The sequence below is a fragment of the Diabrotica virgifera genome, chromosome 9, assembly GCF_917563875.1.
Source record: "Diabrotica virgifera virgifera chromosome 9, PGI_DIABVI_V3a".
In the NCBI taxonomy this organism is placed as follows: Eukaryota; Metazoa; Arthropoda; class Insecta; order Coleoptera; family Chrysomelidae; genus Diabrotica; species Diabrotica virgifera.
In genome coordinates, this window is record NC_065451.1 from 219,809,973 (window position 1) to 219,835,573 (window position 25,601).

Consider the following 25,601-nt stretch of genomic DNA (forward strand, 5'->3'; position numbering starts at 1 on the left):
TTCCATTTGAGATTTTAAAGTTACTCCCCACCCCACCTCCAGGGGGTGTAGTGGAGGTTGGTGTTTGGTGTCATTGGATAGATTTTTGAAAATGATTGAACACATATTTTTCAGTTTTTCGATACGATGTTCAGGTCGCGAAATATTCGACCGTTCCACTACTTTTGGGACACCTTGTATAAAATTTTGTTAATTTTATACGAAGTATATAAAAAATATGAATTTCGATCAAGAGTAAACTACCTTTATAGTTCATAACATTTAAATTAGAATGATATAATTGCACATTACAACATAATTATTAATTCTAAACTACTTTTCATAATAGAAATTTTCCATATTATGAATTAAAATACGTAAATATACAAAGTTTTCGTTATGACAATGCTCGCAATTTCAGCTTGTTATTTAGTAAAATTACTATTGTTTGTTTTTTAACCAAGAGGAGTGATTCAAATTTACCGCGCCGTAATGCTTGTTTCTAATTGGTCCAACCGCAGGCAAGTTTACTCCACTGTTATTAAATTTTGACACTAATGACATTTATCAAATTTTGGCACTTCTCTAATTTTATAGGTTAATTAAGTATATCGGCGATTTTTTGTGTTTTCTGTATTATTCCTTTAATTTTTAGATTTTTAGTCTACTTTTATTTAAAAAAAGTTGTTTTTAGAACTCTTTAGCGATGTGTTAGTATAATATAATATGTATGGATTATCATCGTAAGCTGCTTTGATCAACGAAAAAAGAAGATGAATTTCGTGACTTTTCTAGTAACTTTCCTGGGTGTGAATCTGTCTTTTTAGTTTACTCCTCTTGGTTAAAAAATCAACATAGTAATGCATTGTTTTTGTAAAATTAAAATTTACTATCTTCTAACATATTTTAATATTAGTATTTATATTTATAATATGGGATAATAATTATATTTATTGTTAATACCACACATATTAAGTCCTCTTGCTAGTCTTATATATCCAGCTTCTCCCCAATCTGGTCCCCATGAATTTTTAATGATAATGTACTCGTCAGTATATCCTACAGCAGTAACTCCATGATCAAGGGTAGTTCCGCAAGTTGTTTTATTAAAAATACCTCCTTTATATTGAAACCAATCAAGTTTCCCAGTAGCTACTGCGACAGAAACTGGTCCAACTTTAGCTAAAAATTATAAAATATTTTAAATTGATTAACACATTCTTGTTTTTTACAAACATTTTCTCACTTGACTTAAATTGGAAATTGGGACGAACGACCCACGAAGTAAAATTGAAAAAAACAGGTACATATTAGCAATAACAAACGAAATAAAATTCTTTCGCTTCTTCTTTTTCTTTAAGTGCCGTCTCCCAGTCGGAAGATGGATATCATCATCACTATATTTACTCTATGTACCGCTGCTCTTAAGAGTTCTATAGAACTGCATTTAAACCAGTTCCTTAAATTATTCAACCATGACACTCTCCTCCTTCCTATACGCTTTCCTCCTCTTATGTTTCTCTATATTATCAGTCTTAGCATTTCACACCGCTGTCTCCTCATTACATGTTCTTATTTTTATTGTGTTTATTATTTCGAATTCTTTGCCCATTTCTCGCAATACTTCAGTGTTCGCTTTCTTATGTGACCATGCTATTCTAAGCATCCTTCTGTAACACCACATTTCAAAAGACTGTAGCTTATTTATGTATTCTTGTTTCTTGAAACCTTCTTCTTCTTGCAGTGCAGTACCGTCTCCTATCGGAGGTTGGCTACCATCACAGCAATCTTCACTTTGTTGGCTGCAGCTCTGAACAATTGAGTGGCCGTTTGCCAAAAGCTGATATGTTCACTTTCGATATTTTTCAGAAGAGCAAATTCAAATGTCCACGATGTCCATAAAACCCCAGTTTTAGAAATATTATATTTGGTTTTGAGTTAAATGTTTATATAGCTATTTAAGTGAGTTAACCTATAAGAAAAAACTGTAACTTTGTGGCCGTCGTGGAAACTTGAATATGCTTTCCTGAAAAGTAACAAAAATGGACATATCTGCTTTTGGCAAACGACCACTGAAGTGTATTGAACTGCACCCATACCACTCCCTTAAATTTCGCAACCAGGAAATCCTCCTAAGTCCCACATTTCACTTTCCCGAGATTTTTCCTTGGATTATAAGCCTTAGCTGGGAGTAATTTTCCCCTCTCATTATGTGGCCTAGATATTCCAGTTTTCTTGTTTATATGTCTTTTATGACTTCGCAACCTTCCCCATCTTCAGCAAAACATCTTGATTTGTTACTCTCTCTGTCGATGGTATTTTCCACATTATTCTCTTGCACCACATCTCGAATGGCTTAATCTTTTTGATGCTTATCTTTTTCAGTGTCCAAGCTTCCATGCCGTTAATTTTAGATGTGTGTCCCTAAAGCATAGGAACTTTTTTCTTCTTCTTCTTCCTTCTTGTATGTAGTCTTTAAAGCCTGTTTCTTCTTCAATATTAGCCTCCTAAATTGTTTAAGTTTTCGCACCACCTTTTTCTTGGTCTGCCAATACTTCTTCGTTCATTTGCTGACTTATCTCGTGCTATTCGTACTATCCTATCCTCTGCCATTCTACTAATGTGTTCGTTTTACTCATGTTTCCGTTTTTTCAAACATCCATTTATGTCTTCTATATTGCATGATCTTCTTATGTTTTCGCTTCTCTCCCTATCCAACATACTTTTCCCTGATATTCGTCGGAGTATTTTCTCTCTGTTGTTTCTAGTAGTCGTCTCGTTTTAGATGTATCAGGCCTTGTCTCCGCCGTGTATGTTAATATAGGTCTAATTGCTGCTTTATAGATTCTTGTTTTTGTGTCTTGTTTTGAGTGTCTGTTCTTCCAGATTGTGTCATTAAGAGATCCCGCCCCGCCACTTAACTTGCTTTTAAGCTTTGTTGTCGTACTTCCTCTTCAACATCTCTCCATAACTGGTTATATCTATTCCCAGATATCTAAATCTTGCTTGTGCTTTATTATTTTCTCATCAATTCGGATTTTACATCGTAGTGGGTATTTAGATGTTGTCATACATTTGGTTTTTTCTGCTGATATTATCATATTGTATTTTTTGGCTGTTGTATTGAAGATGTGTGTTAATCTTTGGAGATCGCCTTCTGTTTTGGCGATTAATGCGGCGTCGTCTGCATAACACAATACTTTAATTTCTTTATTCCCCATTCTGTAACCATGACTTTTACGTACTGCTTCTATTATTTCGTCCATTATTATATTAAAGAGTAGTAGGCATAATGAGTCACCTTGTTTGACTCCAGTTTGTACTAATATAAACTGCGTTAGTTTTCCATTTATCTTTGCCTGTATTTGATTATGAAAGTAGATGTCTTCGATGGTTTGTATAATATTGATTGGTATGTTTCTTCTATAAAGTAAATGTAAGACGTCTTCTACTTGGATGAAATCGAAAGCCTTTGTCAGGTCTACAAAACATAGATATGCTGGTTTATTGTACTCAATGGCCTTTTCTGTGATTTGTCTCAGTACAAATATGGCGTCTACGCAGGATCTTCCGGATCTGAATCCTTGTTATTTATCTGATAAAGTTGTTAGTTTATTGATTTTGTTGGTTAGGACTTTTGTGGTTAGCTTAAGTGCGGTGTTTAGTAGATTTATACCTCTATAATTGTTGGGGTCTTCTTTGTCTCCTTTTTTGAACATTGGTATCATTATGCTGTTTTTCCATGCGTCTGGTACCTTGCAGTGCAATATTAGTTTTTGTATAAGTTTTGTCATCTCTAGGGTTATACTTTCTCCTCCGTATTTTAGAAGCTCGTTGGTTATTCTATCTGGTCCTGGTGACTTCCTATTTTTGAGTGAATTTATGGATATCTCTACTTCCTGAAACTTTTTCATTTTGATAAATGATTGTCTCGCTATTTCTATTCGCCTCTTAATTTCTCTTTTCTGGTCATTAGTATCGGTGAACCAAACCCCTAAATATTTGTAGGACGTAGGAACCCTATGAGACACGTAAAATTTTTACTTAGAAAATCCCAGTACCAAAATGAAGTAGAAAGAATATCGAACGACACAGAAATAAATTTAAATAAACGAACTAACAAGCAAAATTACACAAATCACAAAAATTGGTGGACATGTAGAACTCGCAGGACAGACCTGAAAAGAGGTGGAAACACTACATAAGAGCAGTGGTGAGCAAACATTGGCTGATATTCATACAGGAGAGCGAAACATAGAAGTAGTTGGAAGAGACCTATAGAGTTAGAAGTGGATAAAGAAAAGTTGACTCTTTCAAAACAATAAATAGCAAAATGTTTTGCAAAAAATTACAATAAGAAATAATAACAACAAAAATATGGTTTACGGTAAAGAGACCGAAATCATTAGACCGAAAGCAGTAGACCGAACTCATTAGACCAAAAAGCACTTTACCGAAACCCCACTAGACTGAACAGCAGAAGACCGAAAAGCAGTTCTTTTTACTTGTCGCCGTAAAAGAGATAAGACTAATGTAATAACAACTAAATGTTATTTAAATGGTTATTATAAACAGTTAAAATGGTGTTAACGTCACTCTACCCTTAATATATTTTTACCGTCACTAATTTGTTTAACGGATGAAAATTATTTCATATCAGACTGTACAGAGTAAAAATTTACACAGTCTATACGTTCTGAGCTTCGTTGGTGTCGCTCCTAGCGGTTATTAATTCAACTTTCACCGGTAATTTTTAAATTTATTATTTAATTGTTATCGCTTAATATTTATAACGCTAAAAATTAATTAAATTGTAATAGATTTTTTTTAAGATTTTGCTAATCATTTTGACGTTCTATTGATGAAATATTAATTTCTTACTTCGGATACTTTCACAATTATCATGTAGATGGCGCCAAGATTAATTTATAATTACATATTACAGAACATTAAAAAACGCAAATTCAGTATTTAAAACGTAAGTATATTTAAGGTAAAAATATAAACCACACCTTTGATCAACTAATATTTTTTATAATTAATGTTTTTAATTGTAATTTAAAATTAATCACTTTGATATTTATGTCAAATTTCCGGTAAACGTTTACATACTTGTCACTACTGGCGCTCACGAATTTATAAACATCCCCTCTACGTACGAGCTCACAGCGTATACGCTCTGAGCTTCGCTGGTGTCGCTCCTAGCGGTTACTAATTCAACTTTTACCGGTAATTTTTAAATTTATTATTTAATTGTTATCGCTTAATATTTACAACACAAAAAAGTAATTAAATTGTAATCGATTTTTTTAAGATTTTGCTAATCATTTTGACGTTCTATTGATAAAATATGAATTTCTTACTTCGAATACTTTCACAATTATCGTATAGATGGCGCTAAGATTAATATATTAATTTATAATAACATATTACCGAACATTAAAAAAGTTAAATTCAGTATTTAAAACGTAAGTATATTTAAGGTAAAAATATATACCACAGCTTTGACCAACTAATATTTTTTATAATTAATGTTTTTAATTTTAATTTTAAATTAATCACTTTGACATTTATGTCAAATTTCCGGTAAACGTTTACAGACTTGTCACTACTGGCGCTCGCGAATTTGTAAATATCCCCTCTACGTACAAGCTCACAGCGTATGCAGTTATAAAAATGAAAGAATACCCATGAACGATCACATCAATCACTTATTTTGTATTTGCTGTCTTTTTCTATAACAAACGTTTGTTATTTATCGAAAAATACAGCAAATACAAAATAAGTGATTGATGTGATCGTTCATGGGTATTCTTTCATTTTTCCGACTGTACATAAAATAATACAAAAAAAATACAATAAACAAAAAGATAGATATACAAAATCTTAGCATACTTTACTGCAAACTTTTTAAATTTATTTACCATTTCGGTCTAATGCTGTTCGGTCTAGTGAGGTTTCGGTAAAGTGATTTTCGGTCTAATGAGTTCGGTCTCCTGCTTTCGGTCTAATGATTTCGGTGTAATTTTCGTGTACCCAAAAATATATACTATAGCGTAGATGGTCTGCTAATAAAACCTGGTTTATTTTTGCCTGTATTCCTAAATAAAAAAGTCAGTCAGTTTAGGTTTAGAAACGGACAAGGAACCAGAGAGGCGTCATTTGCTTTTAATGCGTTAGCTCAGGGATGCATGGATATGAATGTAGATGTGCATATCTGTTACGTTGATTTTGAAAAAACATTTGACAAAGTAAGTCATGAAAAATTAGTCCAAATTCTAAAGACAAAAACATAGACAAAAGAAATTTACGAATAATAACAAACCTTTACTGGTATCAAAGAGCACAAACTTTAACTCTGAGAAGAGTTATGCAAGGATGTATTATGTCTCCCTTACTATTTAATGCATATAGCCATTTTTGAAGAAGTACTACTATCTAAAAGTCAAGGAATAATAATTAATTGAAGATCTATTTACAACATATGATATGCAGATGGCATCGTAATTATGGCAAGCTCTGCTGAGCAACTATAATTACTGCTAAACAAAACAAACAGTTTCTGTAAGAAATATGGACTTAAAATGAATATAAAAAAGACCAAATACATGATAATAACAAAAAAACCAAATATACAGAAAAACATACATTTGGAAAATGTACCGATAGAAAGAGTTGATAAATACAAATACCTAAGAACCTGTATTTAAGACGATAATGTTCAAACAGAAATATGGGCTAGGACAGAAATAGCAACAAATGCATTTGTAAAAATGAAAACAATTCTCTGCAACAAAGACCTTAGATTAGACCTGAGAGTAAGAGCTTTGAGATGTAACGTGTATTCAATACTGCAATATGGACTTAAAGTATGTAAAGCAGGAACACATAAAAAAGCTACAGTCCTTTGAAATGTGGTATTACAGGAGGATGTTTAGAATAGCATGGACACAGAAAAAAACTAACACGGAAGTATTGCGAGAAATGGACAAAGAATACGAAATTATAAACACAATAAAAATAAGAAAGTTAGAATATCTGGGACACATAATGAGGGGACAGATGTACTGCTAAGGCTGATCATACAGGGAAAGATAAGAGGAGGAAGGAGTACAGGAAGAAGGGGAGTGTCATGGTTGAAGAATTTAAGCTACTGGTTTAAATGCAGTTCTATAGAACTTTTCAGAGAAGCTGTAGATAGAGTAAAGATAGTGATGATGATATCCAACCTCCGATTGGGTGACGGTAATTAAAGAAGAAGAGTTCTAAAATCTACATACGCTGATTCACTACTTACCAATAGCTGAAATTAAATCTTGTTCTGTATTTACACCCTTGTATCCTGAGATAGAAGTAAGAACTTTCGTTACATTTGTCCGACAATTGTCGTCTTTTTCAATGAATGGATAATCCTCTTCAGAGCTTATACCATGTGATTTAATATACTCGAAGGCCTTATTCATCAACCCACCATTACACCCCTTATTTTCCGTGGAGCAATCGATCAGGTTTTGTGGGCTCAAAGGAATTTTTTGTTTTTTGTGAATTGCTACTTGACCCTCCAAAGCTGCAATCTGAAAAAGTCATATTATGGTTGTTTTACTTAGATCTCCAAAATAGACTCCCTTATAATAATATAAAAAATTGTTAGTATAGTACTAAGGGAACCATTCTGGCTGCAAATTTACCGCCTGAGTAGATATGATGTTAATTATAAATTGTAAAATCCCCTCATCTTCCTATAGCTCTCAGAATCCGCATGACTTGCATTTTTAGAAGCCTCGGATGGTGTAACCAGAGTAGGTATTCCATTGTTTTTAATCTGGTAGGAGATAAAATAGTATCATCTGATGCATGATACAATAATCCAAGATATGATATGGAGCGTTCCTAATTTCGTTCAGGTCGCACATGATGTCACGTTGTGAGTAGATCCTTTAAATTTCGAATGCATTGCCATTATGATTTTGAGATTTTAGCTTTTAATATCAGTTGTGAAACTTTCTAGGAGTGCTGTTTTTTTAGTATGATTAAATATAATTATTGAGAACATATTCTAATAATAAAAATCAATCAGAAACATGATTTTTTATTATTAGGCAACATACGTCTAATTATACAGTGTGGAAGGCACTAGTAGAATAAAATGATTTCTGTCCTTGTTTCGAAAAATTATAAAAAACGCTGATTACAGGGTGATTTACGCAAGTACAGCATAGTCCATGATCTTTAGTTTTAATGGATCACCCTGTGTATTTTTATGTGCTGAGAAGCTACTTTATAACTTCATCTCAAAAAAATGTATTATTCGGGTCCATTATGAATAATACAAGGTGAAATTTTTAAATTATTCATAAATTTCGTCAAGATATTAAAGATACAAAACCAAAAAAAAATAAATATTATTTATACTTAGTTTAGAAAATATATGTCTTTATTTAGCTAAAATACCATTATTATATACATACTTTACTATTATTTAAAATATGATAAATTATTAGATAATTTCAAAATTTTATGTAGGTACCTATTTAATATCTTGACGAAAATTTAACCTATATAATTTTAAAATGTCATCTTGTATTATTCATAATAGGCCCTATACAATACACTTTTTTGTGATGAAGTTATTTAGCAAATTCAAAAAACAAAAATATACAGGGTGTGTAAAAAATTACAATTAAATATCATGGACTATGATAGACTTGTGTGGATCACCCCGTACATTTTAATTAATGTTTAAAGAGAGCATATCTAAATTTAAAAGTTGACGTATCCTAGCGTTTTTTATAATTTTCTAAAATAAGGACACAAACAATTTTATTTCATAAGTGGTTTCCATACACTATAATTTCAAAATTTCACCCTGTATTATTCATAATACACCATACATGATATAGATCGTTGAAATCAGGCCGTTAAGTAGCTTTTAATAATATAAAAATATATAGGGCGTTCCATTAAGAATAAAGCTTATGAACTATACCAGGCTTGCGTGAATCACCCTGTTTAAATTTAAATTTAAGTTTAAAAAGCCTACCTTTATATATAAAAATGAACGGGTTTCAGCGATTTTTAAAACAAGGACAGAAATAATTTTATTCCATAAGTGCTTCCACCCTATATATAATACATGTATTACACACCCTGTATAATACATGTACTGACGATGAAATAAAGGTAACAATAAAATTGTAATGTGTTAAATGATAAAAAAAGTTAAAGCTGCGATAGTCATGAAGCCCATCACTTATATTTTTTTATTACAGTTTTCTTATTCATTAATTATATTTATGATCACACCTCCTAAGGACTATTCGAATCTAACTATGAATATAATATTTTTGATAAAAGTGTAACAAATTATAAGTAAAATTCACCTTAAACGCAAAAATAAACAGTGTTTACTATACGACAACACTGAATATAATGCTGATCTACTCACAGAGTGACGTAGCTACGTTGGCCCCGCCTACCTGCTCTATGTCATATCTTCTGTTATTGTATCATGACCTGATGTGCTATTAGATTATAAAGTTAAACTTTTTACTAGCAAATGTTGCTAGGACATCCCTGACATTTCGTTCGTTGTAATTCGTGACCGCTCTCGGTGTGTTATCATGGTTCATTTAGAGAGAAGAGCATATGTATCTCCTGATGAGGGGCTAAGAAGCCCTGAAACCGGTAGAGTTACTTGCTGTACTCTCTGATTGAACTAGAAATACAATACGACTGCAGTTTCGGGTTGCAACGAAATTGAAAATTATACAGAAGCAAAAAACTTCGTTTGTACAATGGTATAAAAAGTTTATTAACAAACTATTAAAAAGTCATCCAAATGGATTGCAAAACGTTTTTGATCTAGATTAGATCATCTTCAATGCCTAGAATGAAATATTTCCACGTTAGAATGAATGCAAAAGGTTAAAATTGTGACTAGTTCAAGAAAAAATGTGGTAAATACTTACGTTCTGCTTAGTAGATGAAACTAGCAACCTTATAAAATTGGTAACATCGAGAAATATGATTTAGATGTTAATAATGTGGTAATTGCAGCGACTCCAAGTCGATGTTAAAAGATTATATTTGTTAAAAGTGCTCAAAGGTCAACACGGTGTCCTGCTCGATAAGAACTTGTGGTTCATGCCAGTTCAATGGGCACAGACCAGCGAAGGTGTAGGAGATGAAAATCTGTTTGTCAGACTGAAGTGACATGACAAGACAGGTAGTCAATTTTTGGTTATGAATTTAAGAAGAGTGTAATTTTGAATTTAAATTATTAGTTAAGCTGAAAGGTTGTTAATAACTGTATTAAAGTGGAATTTAAATTATAATAAATTAAATTCTATTGTAAAAGTCTAAACGTCTACGTCATTCTAACGTAGAGATTAGGGTTTGTTTTTTTTTGTGGACATTTGGTTATTTAATAAACTTTTTATACCATTGTACAAACGAAGTTTTTACTTCTGTATGATTTTTTATTTATGGTATACAGGCAGCTACTGGGATTATCCCATTGATTTTGAAATTGAAAATATTTATTCATTTTTACTCAGTATTTATAAACATACTTACAGCACTAAATGCCCAACACCCTCCACACCAGCCTTGATCCCTTACAGCTAAAACTGCGCCTTTTTCCCTCCAATCAAGAGACGCTGGCAATTGTTCATTTGGATCAGCTTTGTAAACTCCCAAACTATCACTACGTAGCGGTATTGTATTAAGTCTGTGATTCAACAACGACTGGAGCTGTTCTTCGGTCCAATCAGAGAATTGATTTACACCCTTGGTCCATTGTTCTTCTCCCTTTTCGTATTTTGCGTTATGCTCTTCGATGTCACGAAGATTCTTTTGGAAAATTTTGAATCTGAATTCGTTTTCTTTAGCTCCATAATGCCTATTAAATTTAGTCTGAAAACAACAATTAAAATTAATATTTTTCGTTTACATTACTTATAAACTCTGGCTGCGTTTGCGTATAAAAAAACCCACAGAAAAACTTTTATTAAAGACCTCTATGCCTGGTTGAACCAACAGATCTTAAGATTAAGACGCGCCTTAAGCTCAGCTTACGAAATATTTTACGCGTTGCACCATTGGATCTTAGATCAATTTTCAGCGTGCCACAATGGATGACCACGTGGATTGCATCTTAAACTTTGTCTCAGTTAAGACGTGCTTAGATAAGAATCCAAAATTATGGTGCAATATGTGAGACTTAAGGCGGCCCTATCTATAAACTCTGGAGCTTAAGATTTGTTGGTGCAACCAGGCATTAGAAAAACCAAAGGTAATAAAGCCCAAATGACATAGTTATTATTATTCTTCTTCTTCTTGTGTTACTTCTATCGGAGATTGGAAATCATCAAGGCTACCCTGACCTTGTTTACAGCTGACCTAAAAAGTTGATTAGTGGTGCAGTCAAACCACTCTCTCAAATTCCGCAACCATGACATTCTTCTACGGCCTGGATTCCGTGGTCCTTCTATTTTTCCTTGCATTATATTTTGAAGTAATGCGTATTTATGACCTCTCATCAGGTGACCCAAATATTCGAGTTTTCTTCGTTTTATCGTTAACAAAGTTTCTGGGTCTTTTCCTATCCTTCGTATTACTTCAAGGTTTGTGATTCTTTCAACCCAACTTATCTTCAGCATTCGACGGTAGCACCACATCTCGAAACTTTCAATATTTTTATGTTGTTCTGTTTGAGAATCTAGGCCTCTACACCGTATAATAGCGTATTAAATACGTAGCCTCTTAGCATTCTTAATCGTAGAAGCATGCTTATATCTCGGTTGCAGACGAATTTTCTCATCTTAATGAAGGTGACCCTGGCAATTTCGATACGTCTTTTTATTTCATTGTTTTGGTCTCCAGTTTCATTTATTAAAGTTACCAAGTATTTGTAATTTGATACTTTTCAATTTGAATGCCGTTTATACTAATATGTGCTGGTTGTGTCATGTTTTTACTGAAGACCATATACTTGGTTTTTTTTATATTGATGTTTATGCCATAATTCTTGCAAGCAATATTTATATTTGTAAGTAATAGTTGTAATTCTTCTACTTTTCTTGCAACTAGTACAATGTCGTCCGCGTATCGAATATTATTTACAACCTCTCCATTGATTACGATTCCTTCATTTTCTTGCAAAAGGGCTTCCTAGCAGATGCTATGATTATTACAAGAGGTAAAATATTAGGCTTACCTTGAAATCGATCCATTGCTCATAATCATCCTTCAATTCAGCGAAGATTGCCGCAATAAGACAAGCGATAACAACAAACAATTTCATGATGCTTTTTCTACGAAGAATAAATAAAAGTATTATTTAGAATGTAAAATAGAATTAGATTATAATAAATTAGAGTAAATAAGAGTGTAATAAATAATCTGCAAGTTTTTGGGGCTCTAAACATAGTTTCAGTGTAAAATGTCTAATAATATTCAGCAGAATCTGTTAATTAATAATTTGGCTTTCTAAAGTTGCTTCCTATCTCTCCAAGAGTCTCCAAGAGACCAGTAGGAAGGCCCTTTAAAAGGTGGTGAGATAACTGACAGTCAACATCACAGCTACGAATACAAGCTCAAAATCGGTTAAGAACCGGCCATCAGGCCTAATATAAGACAAAGAAGAAATTTGCTGGGAAAACTGTTTTAATTTATGAAACCAAAGGACAAATTGTCCACTAGCAAAATTTGTTATTTCTATAAACAGCTGAAGCTCTACTATCACCTCTGGTCATATAAAACTATTATTAGGCACATGGTCACATACGCATTACTCGTATGGTGGCCACAAATACAACAAACAACAGTTAAGACTAAGCTGCAAAAAGTGTAGCAGCTAGCTGGTCTAGTGATCACAGGAGCAATGTTAGCATGCGCCACTGCAGCTCTAGAGGCAATGCTAAATCTTCCTTCTTTGAAAGGTCTGCATAAGGAGGTAGGTAGTAACTACTCCCTTAAAACTGGGACAGACACAAGGAATGAAACTTGGAGACCCAGTTAGTCACCTAAAATTCTCAGAAGTTATTCCAATGGATTCTAAGGACAGGCCGACAGATGCCATTCCAGTCAAATTCGACAACGACATTTTGGTATTTTGACAAATTCAGGTATTTTGACAACGACACCCGACTTGGGCGTCGAAACGTTAATAAAATCATTTTTAGGTAAAATTGTGGCTTATTTCCCATTTGAATATACCTGATTAGTCAAATTCGACTTCGAAAAACTCTTTGAAGTAGTCATAAAAGCACCAAATGGATAAACAAGTTGAACAGAAACTGGAAGAATGTTAACTCGTATGCTGTACCGATGAATTTAAGATAAATATAAGGGAAGGGGTGGTAGTTAGTGGGCCCAATTTCAGGCTTTCCAAATCTTTTGAAACGCCCCAACTATCTTTCAAGAAGAAATATATGCTATTATGCTAATGTATATATTAGTTCCCAAGAATGTTTCAGCCATGACATTCACATGGTAAAATACTTTATTCTACCAGACAGCAAAGCATCCTAAAAGCATTTACTTGTGAGTCAAATTTAGTTTAGGACTGTAAACAATCCCTAAAGAAGCTGGCGGAACGCAACAAGTTAATGAGAGTGCAGGTCACTAGGAAATTTCGGGAAATGAGGAAGCTTAGAGCCTCCCAAAATAAGAGGCTAATACGTCATTCCAGGAGCCAGAAGCCTTCTGCGAAAAAACACTTCAGAGAGGAACTCCATTTAAATTTGGTAAGGTAGCATTGCGAAAACAATGAAGTATAAAAAAGTTTATTGTTGAATTATAAAGAAAAATATGTAATATTGAACAAAATAACTATAAGCTAGAGTTTTTACAAGTTCTTACCTTTCCTTTAACAAAGTTTGAAGAAAACTATAACTGCCCTATTGAAAAACTTGTTCATTTATACTAATAAACCATTGACGCATATTAGAAGGATCGTGTCCCTTTAGCATATTTTATTATTCATACTGACCACGATCTGTTTTTTCTACAAGCGCACGATTTTGAGAAATTGAAAATTCAACACTTTTTTCCTGTGAAAATTAATTATTTTCAAACCCTTTACCTCGTATTCATACTACGACAGCAGATGCTAAAAATGAAAATTTTTAAAAACTACAAAAAGAAAATGTTAGTATACTAAAAACAAAAAAAAAATAGATGAAAATTAAGATTTTTAATGTGAAAATGACTATTAAATAAATCGTAGCATACGTAAATAGTCAAATATAAATGTAAGGGACACGATCTAAATATAATAATAAATTATGTTAAAGGGACACGATCCTTTTGATTTGCGTCAATGGTTTTTTAGTATAAATTGACAAGTTTTTGAATAGGGCAATTATAGTTTTCTGCAAACTTTGTTAAAAGAAAGGTAAGCACTTGTAAAACACTTTAGTTTATAGCTATGTTGTTCAATTTTACATATTTTTGTTTATAATTTCAACAATAACCTTTTTTATATTGCTTTGTTTTACCAATGCTATCTTATCAAAAGGGTTAAATGGAGTTCCTCTCTGATGTGGGTTTTCGATAGTCCACAGAAGGCTTCTGGATCTACAATGGAACATTAGTTCCTTCTTTTGTGAGGCTGTCAGCTTCCTGATTTCCCGCAATTCTCTTTTAACCTGGCACCCACATCAAAGTTACTTTGTTGCGTTCCGCCAGCTTCTTATGAGATTGCTTACTGTCCCGACCTAACTTTGACTCACAAATAAATGACTTTAGAGGATTCCAGGCGGCTTTGCTGTCGGATAAAATAAAGTTTTTTACTCTACGACAGTTATGGCTGAGACATTCTTGGGAACTAATATATACATTAGCATAATAGCATATATCGATGGCCTAGCTTGCAAATGTGCTAAGTGCTAATTTGTTGGTTTTCCAATAATTGAAAATTAAGCTTTTAAATCTTATTAAAATTATAGTTTTTAGTTAATTGCTCACATATTTTGTGACATCTGAAGACCTTTTGTAAGTTCTAAAGAGCCTTAAAATGTTGGCGGGTCCCGAAATAATAATAATAATAATCATTGTTGCTGTTACTTAACACCTTTTTAGTACCAAAAAATTTTTTAAGGAAATCAATGCCACATTGAAAAAAATAATTATTTTTATTGACACAAATACAAAAAATAATACTCTATCAAAGGCAAAGTAAAAAATCCTAAACTAATATTTTTATCGGATATTTATAGAGAATTGTCTAATCTGAAATGTCAGACTCTTCATTTCGACTTGGAATAAGTATTGTTGGTTGACACTGGAATGTCTTTTATAAACTGGGAGTATTCATCGGGAATAACTTTAGAATTTAAAAGATACTCCAAATCTTTTTTCTTTTTATGTGAAACTGGTAGTCCTGTCAAATACTTTTGGTTTAGTTCAAGGTTTGTGCTTGTTCTTTTTCTTCCAGCTGTTCCTTTACAATTTACTTCTATTTCTTCAAAATTTTCTTGAGATAAACAGTATTTATATTGTATTATAGATGGTTTTTCTTTGTCAAATCTCAACCATTTAATATTTAGCCAATTCACTTTTTCTTTTTTTGTGTTCATGGCTGTGTTAAAAACATAATTATTTACCAGGTTTTGTAAATAAAAAAAGTCATTAAATTTTATGTTTTCCACAATGTATTGTCTTGGTCTTATTCTAGAGGCCGAAACTAGTAGACACCACTCGCGATAAATTTTTTTATGGCGCTTAGCTCGTTCAATCGTGGCATTCATTGGGTGCGTTCGGACGACCATAGCGGCTGGCTGTCAGCAGAAATCGGCTGAGTGGTTGTATCCAGCCGTGATAGGGAAAGCTTAGTAAATCTCTCAGCGGCTGGCTTCCAGCGGTGACGTCTGACAGCTACTGCTGGCTCAGCTGTCCAGCCGCTGTGGTCGTCCGAACGCACCCATTGAGTCGGCCTCCAGATAAGAATGTCCCGACTCTATGAACTTCAGGTCAACCATTTTTAGGTGGTTGATGTGACTTACTGCATAATATAACATTGCGGCCGCAACATTTTTATTTTTGTTTTGGCCGCTACAGGTATCTGAAAATGATGCAACGTGGCAAGCTGTATCAGGTAAACTTTTGAGGTATTTCAAAAGGCTAACAATCAAGACCACTATTTTTCTTAACGTTTACCGACAAATTTGACGTAATCTAACCTCACTTTTAATTGTGTTTGGTGTAGCACAAATGTGTTAAGTAATTAACTCTGAAGGTTTCACGAATTTCGATTAGTAGTACAAATGTTCTAAGTGCACTTGACACAAAAGTTGTAGAAACCTGCAGGTGCGTAGTACTTATTCCTTTTGAAAGATGGCGCTAGAAAAAAATATGGACATATTTTACTTACCACATGTGTTTGCAAGATAATAATATCTTAGGCGGTTTAGGTGTGCCAAATAACACGTTTTGACCATAATTGGTACTTAGCACCTTTGTACGCTAGACCATCGATATTTCTACTGGAAAGATAGGTGGGGCGTTCCAAAAGATTTGGAAAGGCTTAAATTGGGCCTGTTAACTACCACCTCTGCCATTCTTGTTATTATAGACTCTTAGGTACAGCATATGAGTGAACATTATTCCAATCTCTGTTCAACTTCTTCAGCCATTTGTTGTTTTTATGATTATTTCAAAGAGTTTTGCTAAGTCGAATTTGGCTGACATGGAATCTGACGGTTTGCCTTAGAAAGCATGGGAATATCTTCCGAGATTTTTAGGTATCTAACTAGATTTCCAGGTTTCATTGTTTGTGTCTGTCGAAGTTTTATGGCGGTGGTTACTGCCTCCCTCCTTATGCACACCTTTCAAGGGAGGAATATTCAGCATCGCAGATACAGCTACAGTGGGACCCGTTAACATTGCTCCCGTGATTACCAGACCAGATAGCTGCTACACTTTTGCAGCTTAGCATTAACTGTTATTTTTTGTGTTTGTGGCAACCATAAGCGTAATGCGTATGTGACCAAAGGCCTAATAATAATTTTATATGTCCAGAGGTGATGGGAGAGCTACAGCTGTTTATAGAAATAACGAATTTTGCTAATAGGCAGTTTGTCCTTTGGTTTCATAAATTAAAACAGATTTCGCAGAAACTTTAGAATGAACAATCCATTAACAGATTCTGCTGAATATCATTAAACACTTTACACTGAAACAATTTTTTAGAACCCCAAAAATCCTCCGATATTTTCTTACACTCTATTTATACTCTAATTCTATTTTACATTTTAAATCATACTTTCATTAATTCTTTGTAGAAGTATCATGAAATTGTGTGTTGTTATCGCTTGTCTTATTGCGGCAATCTTCGCTGAACATGATGATGATTACGAGCAATGGATCGATTTCAAGGTAATTATTTTACATCCTGTAATAATAGTAATATACACTATGCCATTTGGACTTACATATTTGCCTTTGGTTTGTTCTAAAAGCTTTTTTTTAAGTTTTTCTGTGGGTTTTTTATACGCAAACGCAGCCGGAGTTTATAAGTGACGTAAACGCGAAATATTTATTTTAATTGTTGTTTTCAGACTAAATTTAATAGGTATTATGGAGCTGAAGAAGACAAATTCAGATTCCAAATTTTTCAAAAGAGGCTTCGTGACTTCGAAGAGCACAACGCAAAATACGAAAAGGGAGAAGAACAATGGACCAAGGGTGTAAATCAATTTTCTGATTGGACAGAAGAACAGCTCCAGTTATTGTTGAATCACAAACTTAATACACAACCACTACGTAGTAATAGTTTGGGAGTTTACAAAGCTGATCCAAATGAACAATTGCCAGCGGCTGTTGACTGGAGGGAAAAAGGCGCAGTTTTAGCTGTAAGGAATCAGGGCAAATGTGGAGGGTGTTGGGCATTTAGTGCTGTAAGTATATTTCTAATTAATACTGAGTAAAAATGAATAATCATTTTTAATTTCGTTTTAACCCGAAACTACAGTCGTATTGTATTACTAGTTCAATTAGAGAGTACAGCAAGTAACTCTACCGGTTTTGGGGCTTCTTAGCTCCTCATCAGGAGAATACTTATGCTCTTCACTCTGAATTAATCCTGATAATACATCGATAGCAGTCACGGATTACAACGAACGAAATGGCAGGGATGTCCTACTGACATCTGCTAGAAAAAAGTTTGTTCTTAATCTAATAAATAGCACATAAAATGGTACTATTTTGTATCCTACCTGATTAAAAACAATGGAAAACCTTATCTGGTTACACCATTCGAGGCTTCTAAAAATGCGGATTCTGAGAAATGTAGGAAGATGAGGGAATTTTACAATTTATGATTCACATCGCATCTGCTCAGGCTTTAAATTTCCAGCCAGAATGTTTCCCTTAGTACTATACCAACAATGTTTATATTAATATGAAATATCGGTAGTCAGACTACCGTAGTCTATTGTGAAAATCTAAGTAAAACGTCCATAATTTTTCAGACTGCAGCTCTGGAGGGTCAACTAGCAATTAACAAAGAACAAAAAATTCCTTTGAGCCCACAAAACCTTATTGATTGCTCTACGAAAGATTACGGTTGTATTGGTGGGCTCATGCATACGGCTTTCGATTTTGTTAAATCACATGGTATAAGCTCTGAAGCAGATTATCCATTCATTGGAAAAGACGACAATTGTCGGACAAATGTAACGAAAACTCTTACTTCTATCTCAGGATACAAGGGTGTAAATACAGAAGAAGATATAATTTCAGCTATCGGTAAGTGATCAATAAGAGTATTTTGACATATAATACATAGTATTTTATATTATATTTATAATAATAAATACAAAATACATAGTATTTTGTATTTTGACAACGAAACCCGATTTGGGCTTCGAAACGTTAATAAATTCATTTTTTAGTAAAATTGTGGCTTATTTCCCATAAAAAATACGTAATTATAAAAATGCCACAAGGAAATAGCTTCAGAACAACATGATCAATAAGAGTATGTAGATTTTAGGAATCTTCTTCTTTAAGTACCGTCTCCCAAGTGGAGGTTGGATATCATCATCACTATCTTTACTCTATCTACCGCTGCGCTGAAGAATTCCTGAACTAGAACTGCATTTAAACCACTTCCTTAAATTCTTCAACCATGACACTCTCCTTCTTCCTATACTCCTTCCCCTTCTTATATTTCCCTGTATGACCAGTCTAGTCGTAGCAGTTCATTTCGCTGTCCCCTCATTACGTGTCCCAGATACTGTAACTTTGTTATTTTTATTGTTTTATAACTTCGTATTCTTTGTCCATTTCTGGCAATACTTCCGTGATTATACTTGCTTCTTAAAACCTCTGAAACACATAAGCACCTAGGTCATCCAGAAAAAGGTACTAGGAACCATTTGCAACCATCCATGAAACCATCCATGTAATCACATTACGTTTTCCTTCATCTAGGAAATGGTCCATATCCTAGATCATCTAGGAAAAGGTACCAGGAACAATTTTAGTACCTTTTTCTAGATAAAGGAAAACGTAATATAATTGCATATTATGGAATTTTTTCAGATTCAGAATGCTAAGAAATAATGTTTCTAATAAGGAAGGTGTTAGATTTGAATTAGTGTATATTATTTCTAATATAATCTATCCTGAATCTGAGACCTTCCTACTTTATATTTTCTTTAATAGATGTCGCTATTTGCGTCCTCAAAGAGGAGTTCAATTTATCTTTGAAATTTCCCTTAATAGGCTATTGATTATATTCAAAATAAGATAGCTAAAAGGAACTACACCGTTAACGGGGTTTTATTATTTCATATGGTCAATGGATATCTATATATGAAAAAACCGCGGAGTGCTACCATTTAAAGCGGTGCGTTTTTGAGAAATGGCTGAATTAGTCCCTGGGCACAGGTTACATTAGGGTGAGTTCCATGCACTTTTGGTACAAACATACCTACATAAAAATTGTTCCTGGTTAAATTTCTTATCTAAATATCACTTTTTAAAGTCAAGGATACTTTTTTTACAAAAATATATTCAAAATAAAAAGCACAAAGAAACCCAAAAGAAAGAAATTTTGTTTTTTGTCCCATAATTTTGTCCACGAGGATATAGGTATAGATATTGCTTTACAGAAAAAAAACCTACATATTTCTTCTTTAAAATGTTGTTTAGTAGAGGTAATTAAAATTTACAGTTTTCGAAATATGATTTTTCAAATTTCGCTACTAACAGCAATTTTGGGCAATTTTCCTTGTTATTTCGCAAATATTGTGCTGTAACTTTTTTCTACGTAACTTTAGGTATATGCAATGGTACACGTAATAGAAATAGAAATCAATTACCTTTAAAATGGTCTACTGTGTATCGTTGTACGACTTTTTTTAAGGAGATTATGGTTTTTCAAGATTTTATAATTTTAACGATTTTTTTTCTTCTACATTTAGGTATATATTATATTATATAATAATAAAAGCTTATTTTGTTTACTTTAAAATGGTGTATTACAAAACATTCTAGGATTATTTTTGAATAAGATATTATTTTTCAAAATGTAATAAGTACTTGCAACGATTTTTGATTTTAGTATTATTTTTTAAATTTCTCATTATAACTTTTTTTTTTCTTGTACATGAATATACTATATATTGCTCAATAGAGAGAGCTTGCTTTCTGTTCTTTAACGTGGTGTATCATCTATATTTAAATAATGGAAACCGAGTGATTCTTTGATATTTTTTACCTGTATTATTTAAAATTATTTCTTTTACAAAAATTACATAAACATTAGTCTTAGAAAACATCACTTTAGTTAAAATTATTTAAAAGTTGACATTTAAAAAATTTTCAAAATCAAAGTCCATCTCTTCGTTAGCATTAGCTTCAATATCTTCCTCTGACACATCAGTTATCTTAGAGTTCCCACAATTAGTACCCATGCACATGCACCCTTTGCAGAATATTAAGCAACTAATTCCTATCTTCCTACAACCGCAGATTTTTGTACATCCTTTGGTACATTTACATGCTATTTTTTCAAGCAAAGCTTGTGGTGCAGGAGCTTTGACAGCAAATATTGAAATTAATCCATATTTTCAAGTTTGCCCGGCCGAGTCAAGTGGATCGAAAGTATTACCTATAAAAAAGAAGATTTAATCATAACACACAATCACATAAAAAAGTTATAATGAGAAATTTAAAAAATAATCCAAAAATCAAAAATCGTTGCAAGTACCTACTTATTACATTTTGAAAAAGCATATCTTATTCAAAAATAATCCTGGAATTTTTTATAATTCTTATAAAACAGAATAAGCTTTCATTTTTATTATACATATAATATATACCTAAATGTAGAAAAAAAACTTATAATGGGAAAGTTAAAAAATAATCGTAAAAAATATAAAAACTCGTTAAAAGTATAAAATCTTGAAAATGATAACCTCTTTAAAAGAAGTCGTACAACATTATACAGTAGAACATTTTAAAGGTAATTGATTTTTATTCCTCTTACATGTACCATTGCATATGCCTAAAGCTGCGTAGAAAAAAGTTACAGAACAATATTTGCGAAATAACAAGGAAAATTGCCCAAAATTGCTGTGAGTGGCGAACTTTGAAAAATCATATTGCGAAAACTGTAACTCCTAACGACCTCCCTCTACTAAGCATCATTTTAAAGAGAAAATATATAAGTTTTTTTTCTGTGAAGCAATGTCTATACCTATATCCCCGTGGACAAAAGTTATGGGACAAAAAACAAAATTTCTTTCTTTTGGGTTTCTTTGTGCTTTTTCTTTTGAATATATTTTTGTAAAAAAAAGTATCTTTGACTTTCAAAAGTTATATTTGGATATAAAATTTAACCAGGAACAATTTTCGTGTAGACGTATTTGTGTTATGGCGAGCACGCCACTGTGTGTGTTTATATTGCAATATTTAGACTACGTGACATGATAAACACCAACGCTTGTAATTTTGAGGTGTCAGCGAAATGTTGATGGACTATGAAAGGTTTTAAGAAATATGTAGTTTGTATTCATTAGTTGAGTATCGTTTTGTATCTCTAACTGTTAACATCTCAATAAATTTGTGCATTTCCTTCAGTAGTTACGTTACTCAATTCTCCGAACACACGAACACACCACATTTTATAAAGAATAAGACTGGCGCAGTCAGTAGGATTTTCCAATTAGAAAAAGTAAAGCCTTTTTTCTAATCGATTTTAATCGTTAATTGGGAAATTGGAGAATTAGTGACTTAGTAGTTGAGTTCCGAGTGTAAGGCCACGAGGAAGGAAAACTGAAGGAACCCGTAAGCAACTTGAAGAATTCCAAGTGTAAGGCCACTTGTTGTGTAAAGCCACAAAGCAATTCGGAAGTTCTGGAGAGGCGCAACTAGCAACTTCGTGAAATCTTCTCAACCACCAGCTTCAGTGAAAAGCCACTCGACCCTGGAAACGGTGAAGCATTTCCACAGAAGAAGCAACTACATACAGTTTAGAATTTCGACCAGTTCCAGTGTACAGCCACTTGATCCAGAAGGTACAACGTTCTCCACCCGTTCTCTTCCCGTTCCAGTGTAAATCCACCTGATCTGAGACGCTGCAACGTTCTCGACCCGTTCCGGTGTAAGGCCACGTTCTCACGGAAGTACTTGAGGTTAGTCGAATTATATTAATTTTGTATTTGTTTTCATTTTTTATTTACTCTGTTTCGCTATTTTCAAACTTTTAAGATATCATATCTAGTATTTGCATTTTTTTTATTTTTTTATTTGTTTAACTTATTTTTTGTTAATATAATGGCAACTAACGACGTAACAGCAAATACGTCCATAATTTCCGCCAACACTTCTAATAATTATATTAATAGTGACAAAGCTATCAAGCTTATAACTGTTTTTGATGGGTCTTCTTCAAAATTACACTATTTTATAGATTCTGTTGATTTCATTTTTGCAAAATTTGACCCAGCGGATTTACAAATTTTTCCTTTTATTGTAAAAAGCAGGTTAGAGGGAAAGGCTCTTGATTTCATTGGCTCGAAAGAATTTTCGACATGGCAAGAGATAAAAAATGCTCTCCTTTCTCAGTTTGGTGAAAATTTGGATTTGCAGTGTCTAAATTTTGAGTTATGCCATTTTAAGCAACGTTCTAATGAAAAACCGGTAAATTTCGTTGATAGAATTGAAAAACAATTGATAAGAATCAGTAAAGTTATCAAATACGATTCAAGTTTGAACAATGTTGAAAAAAAATGTTTAAATAATTTTCACAGTAAGACTGCAATTCTGACCGCTATTACGGGCATAAAAGAACCTTTGTGTCAAATGCTTCGTTCTTTAAATCCCAGTTCGTTGATTCAAATTAAGCAAATTTTAAACGATTATGAAAACCAACAATATTTCAAACAAACAAATGACAATTTTTCTAAATTAAATATAAATAATGACAATACAATTTCTTCAAGTAATGCAGGTACGCAAAAAACATTTTCTGCGCCCGGTTCAACAAATCAATCGATAAATCCAAATCCACCAATTAAATTAACCATTCCAAAGTGCACTTTTTGCCATAAATATGGACATAAATCAGAAAAATGTTATCGTAAACCACAATCTCACAATGTTGTTCATAATACCTATTGCGACAACGACAGTTCAGAAAGCAAAAAAGACATAGAAATCGAAGTTGATCAGAATTTTTTTAGAGCAAGTTCCGCTGACAACTTTACAATTTACCAAGTAGCAAATAAACCGCTTCTTTACGCGCATATTAAAAATTTAAATTTAAAGTTATTAATTGATTCAGGGGCAGCTATATCAATATTGAAACCAAGTAAAATTTTAGACTCTTATCAGTTTAATCATGAAAATTTTAAAATATTTGGTATTAGTAACGAACCAATTCAAGTTACAAAGAGCGTAAACTTTAAATTATTTTCGAGTGTTGAAAAATTCTATATAGTAGACATAAATTCTCCTTTTGATGGAATACTTGGTTATGATTTTTTAGAAAAGAATAAATGTGTTATTGACTTTGGTTTGAATACTTTATTTGCTAATCATGAGGAAATCCCATTGTTTTCGTCTGATCGGGAACATAATATATTTAGTCTAAATAATATACACGAAAATCAAGTCCGAAGTAATGTTATCGACTCAACTGAAAAAATTGATACTATTATAAGTAAACTAAAATTAGACCATCTTGATGAAAGATTACAAACAAAGATAAAAGATATTCATGTGAAGTTCCAAAATATATTCTCGTTACCTAACGAACATCTAACTTTTAGCAGTCGAATAAAACATAATATCCGTACTAATCCTGAAAATGCCAGTCCGATTTATACTAGAAATTATCGGCACCCTCACGTTCATAAAAAAGAGGTCAATAAACAAATAACAAAATTATTAGAGCAGGGAATAATTCGCGATTCTGTCAGTCCTTGGAATTCGCCATTTTTTATTGTCCCCAAAAAACCTGACGAAAATAATGTTCAAAAATGGAGGATAGTAATTGATTTTAGAAAATTAAATCTTATCACGGTTGACGATAGATTTCCTATCCCGAATATTAGCGATATTTTCGACCTTCTCAATACCTCTAAATTTTTTTCTACAATCGATCTGGCGTCGGGTTTTCACCAAATTCCCATGAATCCCGAAGATATCGAAAAAACAGCTTTTTCCACAGAAAACGGGCACTTTGAATTTACTAGAATGCCGTTTGGGCTTAAAAACGCTCCTAGTACCTTTGCTAGAGTGATGAATGACATATTTCGAGAGCACATAGGCAAAACATGTTTCATTTATATGGACGATATTTTAATTTTTAGTAATACAGTCGAAGATCATCTTAAAAATATCGAAATAATTTTTGAATTAATACAAAAAAATAATTTAAAGATCGAACCTGATAAATGTAAGTTTTTAACGGATGAAATAACTTTCTTAGGTCATTTATTGACACCGGAAGGTATTAAACCAGACCCGAAAAAGATTCAAGCTATTTTAGATTTTCCAGTCCCGCAAAATCAAACTGAATGTAAATCATTTCTCGGCTTATTTGGCTATTATAGTAAATTTGTAAATAATTTTGCTGATTTAACTAAACCTCTAACGGGTTTGTTGAAAAAAAATATAAAGTTTCATGTTACACCCGAAGTAGTGGAATGCTTTGACAAATGTAAACAATTTTTGACCTCGGAAAAAATTCTGGTTTATCCTAATTTCTCTAAAGAATTTATTTTGACGACCGATGCATCGAATGTCGCTGTCGGTGCGGTTTTGTCACAGATGTCCGATAACGGTGAGGATCGACCTATCGCTTTTGCATCGAGAACATTAAATGAAACTGAAATGAAATATTCCACTACAGAAAAGGAATTATTGTCTGTTGTACACTTTACAAATTACTTCCGTCCATATCTATTTGGAGTTAAATTTCGATTAGTCACAGACCATAGACCACTTATATGGCTTTTAAATTTAAAAGATCCTAATTCTAAATTATCACGATGGAGACTGAAATTAAGTGAATATAATTTTGATATTCAGCATATTTCGGGCAAAGCAAACAGAGTTGCAGACGCTCTGTCAAGAATTCGATTAAACCATGTGCATCAAAAACA

General features: G+C 32.8%; 1 protein-coding gene across 1 annotated transcript in view; it reads right to left on the reverse strand.

Moving 5' to 3' along the window:
* Positions 1-818: 818 nt before the first annotated feature.
* LOC126891652 (trophozoite cysteine proteinase-like) overlaps positions 819-25,601 on the reverse strand; it is a 70,891-nt gene continuing 46,108 nt past the window's right edge. Inside the window, exons 6-10 of the mRNA XM_050660878.1 lie at positions 15,241-15,562; positions 12,197-12,293; positions 10,555-10,893; positions 7,277-7,553; positions 819-1,161 (exon numbers count right to left, since the gene is read on the reverse strand). Coding sequence (XP_050516835.1) covers positions 905-1,161; positions 7,277-7,553; positions 10,555-10,893; positions 12,197-12,293; positions 15,241-15,562 — 1,292 coding nt within the window. The 3' untranslated portion in view covers positions 819-904. The remainder of the gene's footprint in view (positions 1,162-7,276; positions 7,554-10,554; positions 10,894-12,196; positions 12,294-15,240; positions 15,563-25,601) is intronic.